General features: G+C 40.3%; 1 protein-coding gene across 1 annotated transcript in view; it reads left to right on the top strand.

Moving 5' to 3' along the window:
- LOC144689520 (heterogeneous nuclear ribonucleoprotein L-like) overlaps window positions 1-13,151 on the top strand; it is a 40,532-nt gene extending 27,381 nt beyond the window's left edge. The window contains exons 8-13 of the mRNA XM_078556664.1: window positions 6,008-6,207; window positions 6,624-6,745; window positions 6,852-7,053; window positions 9,502-9,559; window positions 10,468-10,563; window positions 12,527-13,151. Coding sequence (XP_078412790.1) covers window positions 6,008-6,207; window positions 6,624-6,745; window positions 6,852-7,053; window positions 9,502-9,559; window positions 10,468-10,563; window positions 12,527-12,582 — 734 coding nt within the window. The 3' untranslated portion in view covers window positions 12,583-13,151. The remainder of the gene's footprint in view (window positions 1-6,007; window positions 6,208-6,623; window positions 6,746-6,851; window positions 7,054-9,501; window positions 9,560-10,467; window positions 10,564-12,526) is intronic.
- Window positions 13,152-13,710: the final 559 nt, after the last annotated feature.

The raw sequence follows: 13,710 nt of genomic DNA, 5'->3' as shown, positions 1-13,710 counted from the left end.
AGTTCTCTGGTTGTACCTACATATCTAAAGTGGATTGTAAAATTGTGGCCAAATTTCCATCCACCTTTGCTTCCCTCAGCAACCTAGGCTGCATTCTATCCAGCTCAGGTGCTTTATCTACCTTTGAGGACTGCCAACCTTTTAAGAGCCTGCTGTATCTATTTTTATTCTAATTTCTCTAATTACGTCCCCTTTTAACATTTCCTTTAAATGAAGGTGGATACAAGTACCCATTTAGTACCTCAGCCGTATCCTCTGCCTCCGAGAAGATCTATCTCTTTTGTTTATTATTGGCCTGACCCTTTATCCACTTGTTTTACTATTTAAGTTTATAAAGTACTTTGTGGGGTTCTTTTTTTTTTTAATATTACCTGCAAATTTAAACATCTTTCCTGTGTTTTATTTTAATCTCTATCTTTAGTTGCCCTTGGAGCTCCATTTGCCTCACTTCATTTCCCACCACTGATTCCTTTCTCATTGGGCTGTACATATACTGTTGAAAAATTAACATTTCGGAAATATCTTCTGCCGACCACGCTACCCACCCCCCTCCCCCCCCTTTTTTTGCTCATGTTATGCTTTTCCAGTACATAAATCAAGATAATGGAACCCCCCCCCGCCAAAAAAAATTATCATTATGCTACTTGGACCTTTCTGAAATTTGGCTGAAAATTTACTTGACACTCCTTCCCAATATTTGGCCTGCAATACACCCAGCCATGTAATTGTGCCTCTATTTTCTTTCATTCTAACCAAATAGATCCTGTCTTGGAAACCTCAAATACAACATCCCTTTCCAGTGCTGTAACAGCATCTTCAATCAATACTGCCCATTTCCTTCTACTCATACCTTATCTTTCCTGAATACATTGTAGCCAGGAATATTAAGTGTCTTTCTTGAGCTAGGTCACAGTAATTACCTGCAATATCATCTCATCTGGCTACTTGTGTCTCAGCTCATTGAGGTTCCATTTAGTTACATGCACTATAAATCCATCTAAATTTTGCGCCTCATTGCTATTCTATTTTTGAACTACTCTTGATTCTAATACAGTTGCTCTGCCCGTGCACCATGCCTTTTCTGCAGTGCTTCACACTGGTGCCCCTTCCCCTGTTTCCATTGGCCTTGAGGCTGCACAATAAATGGAGCGTGGACCTGGTGTAGTCCATGGGCAGCAGCACAACATTAACGGGGAAACTTTGAGGCATTAACCGGTCAAAATTAATTGGTACTTGGAAAAATATAGATAAGGTCAGCACAAATTTATTAAAGGCAAAACATGTTTGGCAGTCTTGATTGAATTCTTTGATGAAATAACAGAATTGATGTTGCATATGCAGACTTTCAAAAGCCATTCAAAGCACCACATAAGACTTGTTTAGCAAAATAGAAATCCATGGAATCAAATGGGAAGTTGTTAAACTTCTCAGCCAGTTGAAGGAGTCCACCAGAAGTCAATCTTCACTCAGTTTTAGATTTACCAACAGCCCTTCTCATCTCCCCAGAAAGCTTTAATTGTAAAACTGCAATCCAGAATATACCTCCCTCAATCATCTCTTAATATTCTTGTGCTCTTTTCCCCCCTTACTCTCTTCCACACACCACCCACCACCACCACTGTAGGCATGTTAATTTTGTAATTTGGTTATAAAGTAATTTGCACTAATTAACTCTGGTAATTCACTGGTAATAATGAAAGCCATTAAGTAAGTATGGGAGTGCTGCTGTGTGGTTTTATCTACACTTGGGGGTAAGAATGGACATGTACAGATGCTTATTTTTGTCTCCAATTGGTAACTAAGTTGGCTGTTACCTTTAAATATTTACTCACTATCTGTAATCTGGGACTGTAGAAAGGATGAGCAAACTGACCATACCACCATGGTACAGGGAGCCATTCAAGTGTGAGGAGAAAAGAGAAATGTAGTTGTAATCGGGGATAGTATGGTTAGGGGAATAGATACTGTTCTCTGTAGCCAGGTTCGAGAGTCCTGAAGGCTCTGTTGCCTGCCTGGTGCCAGGGTTAAGGATATCTCATCTGGGCTGCAGAAGAACTTGGAGTTGGAGGGGAAAGATCCAGTTGTCGTGGTCCACGTAGGTACCAACGATATAGGTAGAAGAAGGAAAGAGGTTCTGCTGAGGGAATACGAGCAGCTAGGGGCTAAATTAAAAAGCAGAACCAAAAAGGTGGTAATCTCCCAGATTACTACCTGAGCCATGAGCTAAATGGCACAGGATCAATAAGATTAAAGAGGTAAATGCGTGGCTCAAAGATTAGTGTGGGAGAAGTGGGTTTGAATTCATGGGACATTGCCACTAGTACTGGGGAAAGAGGGAGCTATTCCGTTTGGACGGGCTCCACTTGAATCATGCTGGGACCAGTGTCCTGGCGGATCGCATAACTACGGTCGTAAATAGGGCTTTAAACTAAATAGTGGGGGCTCAGTTACATGGAAATATAAAAAATCAAGGTTAAGGAGAGGGTAAGAGTGCAGGTTAGTGACGAGGCTGATTGCTATCAAAAGGTGAAAGGAATGGACTGTGTGAACGCCATATTGCACCAAAGGATCATAAAAGCGTAGGGAAAATTGACAATAGGGCAAACTTAAAGGCTTTGTATCGGAATGCACGTAACATTCGGAATAAAACTAATGAGTTAACAGCGCAAATAGAGATAAATAGGTATGATTTGGGGCAATTTACTGAGACGCGGTTACAGGGAGAACAGGTTTGGGAGTTGAATATCCAAGGGTACTCAGTGTTTCAGAAGGATAGGCAGGAAAGAAAAGGAGGTGGTGTAGCTTTGTGAGTAAAGGAAGAGATCAGTGCTTTGGTGAGGAATGATATGGGCACTGGAGAGCAAGACATAGAGTCAGTCTGGGTAGAAATAAGAAATAGCAAGGGAAAGAAGTCCCTGGCGGGAGTAATCTAGGTCCCCAAACAGTAGTTTAGCAGTAGGGCACAGTATAAACCAGGTAATACTGGGAGCATGTAAGAAAAGCACGGCAATATTCATGGGTGATTTTAATATGCATATAGACTGGACTAATCATATTGGCAAGGGTAGTCTTGAGGGAGAGTTCATAGAGCGTATTAGAGAGTGTTTATTGGAGCAATATGTTGTGGAACCAACCAGGGAGCAGGCTATTCTGGATTTGGTTTTATATAATGAGATGGGATTAATTAATGATCTCATAATAAAGGATCCTCCTAAGGAAGTGTGATCATAGCGTGCCAGAATTTCAAGTTCAGCTTGAAAGCGAGAAACTTGAGCCCCACACTAGTGTTCTGGAATTAAACAAAGGTAACTACATAGACATGAGGGCATATTTGGCCCCAGTGGACTGGGCAGGAAGACTACAAGGTAGGACAGTTGATGAACAGTGGCAGATATTTAAGGAGGTATTCAATTCCTCCCAAGTAAAATATATGAGTAGAAAGATGATAGGAGGGGCGGGGGGGGTGGGAAAGCATCCATGGCTAAGCAAGGAAGTTAAAGATAACATAAAGGCAAAAACTAAGGCCTATCAAATTGCAAAGGTCATTGGCAGGCTGGAAGATTGGGAAACTTTTAAAGATCAACAAAGGGTTACTAAAAAAATAATAAAAAGAGCAAAGGTAAATTATGAAAGAAAACTAGTGCAAAACTGATAGCAAAAGCTTCTACAAGTATATAAAAGGAAAGAGTAGCTAAAGTGAATGTTGCCCCCTTGGAGGATGAGACTGGGGAGTTAGGGGGAAATGCAGAAATGACAGACGCTTAATCAATATTTTGCCTCAGTTTTCACAATGGAGGACACTAGTACCACCCCAATACTAACAGGTAGTGCAGAGGATATAGAGGAGGAACTTAGAACAATGACCATCACTAGAGAAAAAGTACAGAGCAAACTATTGGGATTAAAGAGTGGCAAGTCCCCAGGACCTGATGGCCTACATCCCAGGGTCTTAAAGGAAATGGCTGTGGAGATAGTGGATGCATTGGCTATAATATTCCAAAATTCCCTGGATTCTGGAAAGGTTCCAGTGGATTGGAAAAATGCTAATATAACACCCTTATTCAAAAAAAGGGAGGGTGGGGAGTGGGAGGTAGAAAGTAGGAAACTATAGACCAGTTAGTTTAACGCCTGTCGTTGGGAAGTTGTTGGAATCCGTTATGAAGGAAGTAGTAATGGGGCATTTGGAAAGTCAAAATGCAATCCATCAGAGTCAGCATGGTTTTATGAAGAGTAAATCGTGTTTGACTAATTTGCTCGAGTTCTTTGAAGATGTGACAAGCAAAGTGGATAATGAGGATCCTGTAGATGTAGTATATCTGGACTTCCAGAAGGCCTTTAATAAGGTGCCGCACAAAATATTAATACACAAGATAAGATCTCTCTGAGTTAGGAGTAATATATTAGCTTGGATAGAGGATTGGCTAACCAACAGAAAGCAGAGAGTCGGGATAAATGGGTCTTTTTCTGGATGGCAAGCTGTAACTAGTGGGGTGCCACAGGGTTCGGTCCTTGGGCCCCAACTATTTACAGTCTGTATTAATGATTTGGATTCAGGGATAGAAGGTACTATAGCTAAATTTGCAGATGACACCAAAATAGATGGGAAAGTAAATTGCAATGAAGAAATAAGAAATTTACAAATGGATATGGACAGGTTAGGTAAATGGGCCAAAATTTGGCAGATGGAGCTTAACATGGATAAGTGTGAGGTCATCCATTTTGGTCGGAAGAATAAAAAGGCGACTTATTATTGAAATAGAGAGAAACATCAGAATGCTTCAGTGCAGAGGGATCTGGGTGTCCTCGTGCATGATTGCTGAAAGCTAGAATGCAGGTACAGCAGGTAATAAGGAAGGCAAATGGAATTTTGGCATTTATTGCTAAAGGAATAGAGTATAGAAATAGGGAAGTGTTGTTGCAACTGTACAAGGCATTGGTGAGACCGCACCTGGAGTACTGTGCACAGTTTTGGTCCCCTTACTTGAGGAAGGATATAGTTGCACTGGAGGTGGTTCAGAGGAGGTACACTGGATTGATTCCAGAGATGCGGGGCTTGTCTTATGAGGAGAGATTGAGCAGTTTAGGCCTAAACTCCCTAGAGTTTAGAAGAATGAGAGGAAATCTAATTGAGGTATACAAGATGCTAAAGGGGTTCGACAAAGTAGGCGTGGAGTGGATGTCTCCCCTTGTGGGGCATTCTAGAACGAGGGGCATAGTTTAAGGCAAAGGGGTGGTAGATTTAAATCACAGGTCAGGAGGGATTACTTTTCTCAAAGGGTCGTGAATCTGTGGAATTCACTACCTCAGAGTGCAGTGGATGCCGGGACGCTGAATAAATTTGAGGAGATAGACAGATTTTTAATTAGTAATGGGTTGAAAGGTTATGGGGAGAGGGCGGGGAATTGGAGTTGAGGCTGAAATGAGATCAGCTGTGATTGTAACGAATGGCGGGGCAGGCTAGAGGGGCTGAATTGCCTACTCCTGCTCCTAGTTATGTAATGATGGTTGCATATACAGAAATGGAAGGAAAGGAATATTGACGGCGATAAGACATTCCTTCATATAGTTGCTTGGTAGTACAGAACTTGAGTTTTGCTGAAGAAGAGACATGCTATTGAAGGTTTTCATATTGCACTCATCAAATTGTTGTTCTGCTTGAAATTTTGTATTCTTGTGTCAGTCCTGATGAGTGCGATTAGAAAGCTTTGACACCGTGATTTTTTTCCCATCAACCCATCATGCTAAGGCCCTGGGGTGGGAAAGCTTGAGCAGTTAGATGTGCAGATGTGTAGTTGTTGTTTATATGTAGGTTGGCACATTTGGAGGTTAAAAGGAACAAAAATAGTTAATCAGATAATGGAAGGGAGAGGGATGCAAACACTTCATGATTGACATTTGTGGTGAATTAAAACTGCTGCACTGTTTAAAATTTTTTATTTCTGATACTACATCTGTGCATAAATGGTTTATATATTGGACATAAGGTAACTTAATAATCTTTGAACAGGCTTTCAAGCCAACCCATTGGCATTGACACACAGAATGGATGCTCGCTCTTCCAACAGCAGACCCATGCACCTTTACTCAGCTCCTGACTTTGAGTTTGTGCCCCAAGGCAAGGTTATAATGATTTATGGACTTAATCCGCACAAAATGAATTGTGAAAAAATCTTCAATCTTCTCTGCCTCTATGGCAATATTGAAAAGGTAAGACTTGACCCGTTTCTGCTTGATCTTGGTTGATAAGGCCTACTTGCATCTCCTCAATTTGAAACTTGCCTGAATTGACTTTTTAAAAGTGAGTTCTGTGCTCTACAGTCAGAAAGCAGTGGTTGATTTTCCAGTGATTATGATATAAAGGAGAGCCTAGGTTTCCATTTGGACCTGCGCAAATCTCATTTTAAACCTTGAGTCGTACCTTCCAACGGCTGGAGAATATTGGAACCATGTTTTTGAAAATTAATTAGCCACCCAAGTCAGGGAAAAGAGCACAGCAAGAAGAAAATTAATTTTTGCGATTAATACTGTGTAACTTGATTTGGTACGATTCTTTGCTTCAGGAGGTGCTCCCCTTTTTAAAAAAACGAGTATTCGTTCTATAAACTATTTTTTATTATTCTTAGGTCAAGTTCATGAAGAGCATGCCTGATGCTGCCATGGTGGAAATGGGTGATGAATTCTCTGTGGAGCGAGCTATCACCCATCTAAACAGCGTAGAGATGTTTGGAAAGAAACTTAACTTGTGGTAAGCCCTTTTTAAAAGATTTTTGCACAATTATAGAGAAGAATTTGCAGTTTCAATTTTTGTGCTGTGCACAGCTGCAGTATTCTAAACTACTTTGCCACTACAGTGTCTCTAAGCAGGCATCGATTGTGCCAAGTCAGTCGTATGAGTTGGTGGATGGTACTGATAGCTACAAGGAGTTCACCAACTCGAGGAATAACCGCTTCACTAATCCTGGGCAGGCAGCCAAAAACAGGATCCAGCCTCCTTCCAATGTACTCCATTTCTTCAATGCTCCACCTTGTGTAACAGAGGAAATATTTCAAGAGGTAAGATTTATGATGCTAATGGAGTAGTAGAAGAGTTCCACTATTCCTAGTTAGAAGTTAAGGCTGGAGTGTTGCTGCACTGTATCCTGTGGTTCACACACATTGCAACCAAAGTGCTAGTGATGAAGAGAGTGCAAGGGGGACTAACCAAGCAAGCTGTTTTTTATTGTTGCAGGTGCACCTATCCAGGCTAGTATTGAGTGCTCTGCCACAGTCCTGACTTGAACGTTTGTAGAAGGGGGAGCAATTCATTAGAGTATCTGACTTTTGCCCTACTCTTGTAGCCATTATGTTGATGTGGCTGGCCCAGTCAAATTTCTGATTGGTGGTGACTCTGTCCCACCCAGAATATTGATGTCGAAGACATGGCTAAGCGCCATCAGAAAGAAACGTGAATACCACTGCAATCTGTAACTTCGTTTTTTTTAAAGCGTTACTAGGCAACATTTTCCCCCTAAGCTGTGGAGTTGCACAGCAACCTTAAAGAGCTCATGGAGGCTGTACATAAATTATTGCCTTTTGTGTGTGGCCGTGCACTAAACCACCTGCGTGTGCGCACACAAAAATTAGAGGGAACATTGCTCTATGGTACAGCTCCTAGCATGACCACCTACACATCCTGATAAATGTGGGTTGGGCTCTTGGCTTGCTTTGTTGATGATAGAAGAGGTGAGGTATCTGTTTGCCTATGAGGTAATAGATTGCAATGATATACAAGTCTCTCGTTGGTGACTCTTAGCGCCATGCAACAATCCAAAACTGCGTATCTTTATTTGTCCTACTTTGCATGGCAATTGTACCACACAACACAATGGAGAAAGATATCACTGTCTTGTGTTTAAAGATTATATCGTGGTCATTCATGCCAATGTTATCATATCTGTGGTCGCTAAGTGCTCAGTTCAAACAAATTACTTCCTCATATTGGTTCCCTCGCAGTCCAATCTGCAAGTATATCAACCAGGATTCAGCTATCTTGTTCGATGATATTAAGCAACCCTTGGCCATTTGGTGTTCCTGCCCCCACCCAGAGTAAGTTCTGTGCCTTTGGTCAGTGCATTCTGTAAATAGCAGTCACCATTGAGTATTGGTTTTGTCACTTGAAGCGAGCCAGTAGCGATGGTCAGCAGGCATTTTCTTGTTAGACATGGAGTCTGTGAAGTGCTACGTTTTAGTAGGAAGAATGAGGAAAGGCAAGAGGCAATATAAAATAAAGGACACAATTCTAAAAGGGATGTAGGAACAAGAGAGACTTGAGAGTGTGCACAAATCATTGAAGGTGGCAGGGCAGGTTGAAGAAATGATTAAAAAGGCATATGTGATCTGAGCTGTATAAGTGGTGACATAGCATGCAAAAGTGAGGAGGTTTGGTGAACCTGTACATAGAATACTGGTTTGCCTCAGCTGGAGTGCTTCATAAATTCTGAACATATTTTAGGAAGGATGTGAAGGCAAAAATGGCTCCGGAGATGAGACTTCAACTATGTGGACAGATTGGAGAAGCTGGAGGTTGTTTTCCTCAGGAGAGAAGATTTGATAGAGATGTTGAAAATCATGAAGGGTCTGGGCAGAGTAGATGGAGATAAATTGTTAATGATCGAGAACCAGAGGACACCAGTTTAGGTGATTGGCAAAGAACCAAAGGTGACATGAGGGAAAAGTTTCTTGTATAGCAAGTAGGAATACACTGCCTGAGAGTTTGGTGGAGGCAGATTCAGTTGGCTTTCAAAACAAAATTGGATTAACACTGGAGAAAATTTGCATGGCTATGGGGAAAGGAAGGAGTGATCCTACCTCTCTGGATCTTTCCTCCCAATGGGATGGGTCCCATGGGATGTTGATGGAGCCTTAAGAGGCTGGATGAGATTCTGTGAGGATCATTGTGAGGCTGTTGCCTTACCAGCCTTTGGAGTTTTCCTCCTAACTTGGACACAGTCCCTAGATGTTGGGTTTCTGCAGGGTTGCCTGCAATTGACCAATGGTTGCCCTGTCACACATTAGCAGTTTTGTTGAATTAAATTCCACAATTTGGCTATAATGGGATTTGAACTCAACAACGAAATTGCTAGCCAATACTGTATCCTAATTCTGCTGAGTATTAGTAACAGACTCCTCGCTGTTCACTGGATAGAATGCTGGCAATGGAGTTTCTGGATATTTTGGGGTTTGACTAGAATGGAATGTGAAAGGGAGAACATGAAGTCTAGTCTGGAGGCCCAAAGCAGATTATTTCCCTTTAGGAATTTTAGGAACTTCCATTGTTTGAAGATGTTTTCTTTCCTTTTGGGAAAGGGGGGATGGAAAGGTGCGCACTCTTAAAAACATAATTGCGGAGTTCACAATTATGCATTCATTAGGAATGCTACACTGGTAATTGTGGTGCACTGAGGTGATGATGATCTCACTGTTATAATATTTCCTGCTGTCTTGCAACTCTATCTTGCCTAGGTTTGCGAGGATTGTGAACTGAAACCTTTTAGAACTTTCAAGACATTTACTGGGAAATGTAAGTAATACAATTGTGAAAGTGGAGAATTGAGAACTGCCCAATTATAAATGATTGGGTAATGCTTTATTTTTAATCCTCTGCTAGTTTGTAAAAATGTAATTTACTTGTGATAAATATCTTAATGTTTTGAGAATTAACCATGCTTTGCTTTTTAACTATAGATCAGCTTTGAGCATTGTCATTATTGACATATGTTTAGTAAGGTTTCCATTCATAACATAAAAAATAAGAGGAGTAGGCCATTCGGCCACTCAAGGTAATTCAGAGTAATTTTGAATCTAGTTTCAACTGTACATCACCTTCAATTTGATAACCATTTACATGTCTCATACCTTCAATATAATGAGGCAGCTGACACAGCGATGGACACTGAACAAAAGTTTAGGAGGTGGAGCTTTGGAAAGATAATTATAGCCAAAGGAAAGCAGGTTCCTGAGGATGTGCAAGCTGTTGGGCTATGGAAACGGAGCTTAAATGCTAGGAGTATTAGCTGAAAGAGATGGAAGGAGAACACACACATAAATCTAGAAGAGCGGAGGGGTGCAAGTTGTGGATGTATGATTGGAGAGGGGTTTCGTAGGTGGAACACTAGACTAAGATTTTAAAATCTGTACCCTGAATTGATAGCTGTATTTAAAGTCTGGAATTTCTGGATTCTCTGAAATGTTTCCAGCCCTCCTTTATTCGTCTGCAGAGAGGTTAGTTTGACAATAGACAAGATGTGAGGATGGGCTTGCAGCCATTTTTACACTGCATGACAAAGCTTGACTGCATGTGAACAGTCACTACTGACCAGATAGCGTTGATGCCAGGTTAAAATTGCTTTCCAGTTTTGCTTTAATTGGATGCTTAGTAAGCTATGATAGTCTGCTTGCAAGATGACTTTCAATCATCTGTCTTTCTAGCCGACAGGAGTTTATCCGGCTTGTTGGAGTGGGAAACTAAAAGCGATGCTGTGGAAGCACTGACTGTCCTGAATCACTACCAGATGAAAAACACAAGTAAGTGTTCCATGATAAATGAGATTGTCGAAGCTTAAAAGGTTCAGATTGTTTTGACAGGTAAGGATTGTCTTCGCCTCTGGACCCTGGGATTGTCAATTTGTATGCTGAATTTAAACAGTCTCAATTTAGTTACTTGAGGGCCCCAGTATGAAATTAATTGGTGAAACCCTTTGAGCCATAGTGGTTGATGTGGGAAATTTGGGGAAAAGGCTGCACAGCTGCTATGAGGACTGCAATCCACAAGTTGAGAATGAGAGCAGAGTGAGAAATTTACCCTGTCAGCCAGTGCAGGCATGATGGGCCAAAAGGCCTCTTCTGCGCTGTAACAATTCTATGATTCTGTGATTCAGATGCTCAGGATAGATAGAAGAGTGGTCTACTTTGATCCTTAATCTTTGGGGGAGGGGGAGGAAGCACTTAAACCATGCTCATTTGTGTCCTGATGGCACGATTGAGATCTAAAACAACAGGTCAATATTGCAGATGTTTGAAACCTGAAAACCGAATAATGTTGGAAGTCTGGCAGCATCTGTGGCAGAGAAACAAAGTTAACATTTCAGCTCGGTGACCCTTTGTTAGAACAGGAAACATTAATTTTGTTTCTCTATCCACAGATGTTGCCAGACCTGCTGAGCATTTTCTAGTGTTTTCTGTTTTTGTTTGGAATCTGAAGCTGGTCGTGGTATGGTGAATTGGTTTGTTCTCCCAGCTGTCAGTGCAGTTCAGATATTTCTTCTGAATTGAGATGAACAGCAAGAATAGCCAACTAAAGTTTCTTGTACAAGTCCATATTCAAATATTTGATGTTTATTTCCCCACAATTTACAAACAATACAGATTATCATGATCACAGCATTTACAATAAATGTGAGATTCAATTACATCAATACTTATGGATTGTTGTATGTTTATTTGGGAGAGGGAGGTGGTAAGTATTAGTTTGAAGATTGACTCCCCTCGAGGGAGCAAAAGGAGTCCAAAATATGAGAGTCATGATGTATCGATAGGAAACAGTCAGAAAGCTGAATCCTCATGTTACACGCTGAGATAATGCGTAAATCTTTGTATGGTAATTAACTAATTTTCAGTGGGAAAGAGCAGACTCAAAAAGGAGAACAAGAAGGATGAGTATTGAGAGCAGTACTTGAGCATTAAAAAAAGTGAATAATAATAGAGACCAATGATCAGATATTTGCTGCTATGTTATCACTAACTATATCTATCAAGGAGAAATTTTTTCACTTTAGGTGAACAAAAATTTTGTTGAGCAGTTTGTACATCCAGGAGTATTGAATTCCACACATCTGGGTCAGCGAGTCTTTATTCATGTGCTAAAGCAGTTTTTGGATTGAGCAATTGTACATTACAGGAATTTCTGGTAGGTTAGTTGTGAATGGCAGAATTCAATTGAAACATTTTGTTGAACAAAGGTGGCAGTTGATTGGAATGAAATTGAAACTTGAGCATTTTGTAAAAGATGTACATCTTTCAAAGTCTTCATTTTCAGCATCTTACAGCAAATAAATAATGGATTATTGTTGTCAAAATAGCTTGTGCCTGCTCAATTTCGTAAAGCCTTCTTTCCTAATAGAAGAATAGAATGGGTTTTTGATTTGTGATATGCCCACACTTGATTACAGTAGGTTATATGTGGCCAAAGAATATAATTGTAAACTGTAAATAATATTTGAGCTAGCAAGTGATATCTCAATTTAGATAATGTGCCAATGTATGCAACGAGAAGCCTTTTTTAACATTAAAATTGGAATGAACAAATAGCAAATGTTTTCAAATTCCAATTTATGAATTAATGGCAAGGGATTCTACAGATAGTAACAACTTGTACTTTGTAGTATTGTTAAAATGTATATTTTAGTTTGTTTTTCAATGTTTAATGTACTTCATAAAGTTTTGTTTGGAAGCCAACATTTTAATGAAACTCAAACAATTTTGTTTTTAGATGGCCCATATCCTTACACCTTGAAACTCTGCTTTTCCACCATGTCCCATGCATGAAGATCCAACTAAAGTTTGAAGAGGATTTTGAATTAACACTTGTAGTCAACTTACACGGGCCGTTTCCAAATAGTGAGAGAAACCTAGATCTTTAGTGTCCTCCTTGCACCTAATAAGTGGAAGATATTTTCTTTGTTCTGTTTAAATTGTAACTTTTTTCAAAATTGTATCAGTGTAAAAGTAGACATTTAACTAAGTGTTCCTTTTCTCAGTAATTTTCTTTGCAGTGTGTCAGTACTTAGAGCTTAATGTTTATGCAAGTGACCTTGTAAATTAGAACTATGCAAGTGGTTAAAAAAAACATCTGCTTGAGGCATATTCACCAATTTAAAGGCACTTTTCTCCAGTGACATGAAACTAGGATTATCATTCTTCGTGAAATGTAGTTTGCAAGTTTGTTTTACTATAAACTAACTACAGTTGCCATCTGGAGAGTTCTGTGTACTACAAACTGAAGTGCCAACATAGTGATTTTGAACACTATACCTATACTTGGTATATGTATGGCTCGTTGCCACGTGTTAATTCTTGCTGTGGTTCAGTAATTCATTAAACAATTATTACCTGGATCTGTGGATTGTTTCTCTATTAGCAATAATAGAGGTTGTAAAACTAAACTAAAATTGGTGGTCAACTTGTCACAACTAAAACGGAATAGCTGACCCTAACTAGGTCTCTTATTATTTGTTCCTTCTCTTCTCCCCCTCCCCTTGCACCCCCACACCACAGTCTGTTATGTATGATGCACCTGGGGAAACCTGTTGCGGGGATTGATCTTCACACTGCTGGGAAATCTAAATGTATCATTTGTTTACAAGATGTGGAGTCCCTTCTCCATAGAGGGACGCTTGTTTTCCTGAAATTAGGTTTGGTTTACCTGAGCCAAAGCTTGGGAACCTCCGTTTCGAAAAGGGGCAATATTGGACTTGAAACGTTAACTCCGTTTCTCTCTCCACAAGTGCTGCCAGGCCTACTGAGTTTTTCCAGTACTTTGTTTTCATTTGGGAACCCTCCAAGTGGGCATGTCAGCAGGAGCTGAAACTGTACAGCTTAAATAGAACAGTTGTCTTACCACTTGACCTCTGAACTGCTAGGATCACCCTCCCACTGTCAAAATTGCTAGTCTAT

Source organism: Cetorhinus maximus, chromosome 14 (assembly GCF_964194155.1).
Source record: "Cetorhinus maximus chromosome 14, sCetMax3.hap1.1, whole genome shotgun sequence".
Classification (NCBI taxonomy): domain Eukaryota; kingdom Metazoa; phylum Chordata; class Chondrichthyes; order Lamniformes; family Cetorhinidae; genus Cetorhinus; species Cetorhinus maximus.
The sequence above is the reverse complement of the archived record's forward strand: the minus strand, read 5'-3'. Positions and strand labels throughout refer to the sequence as shown.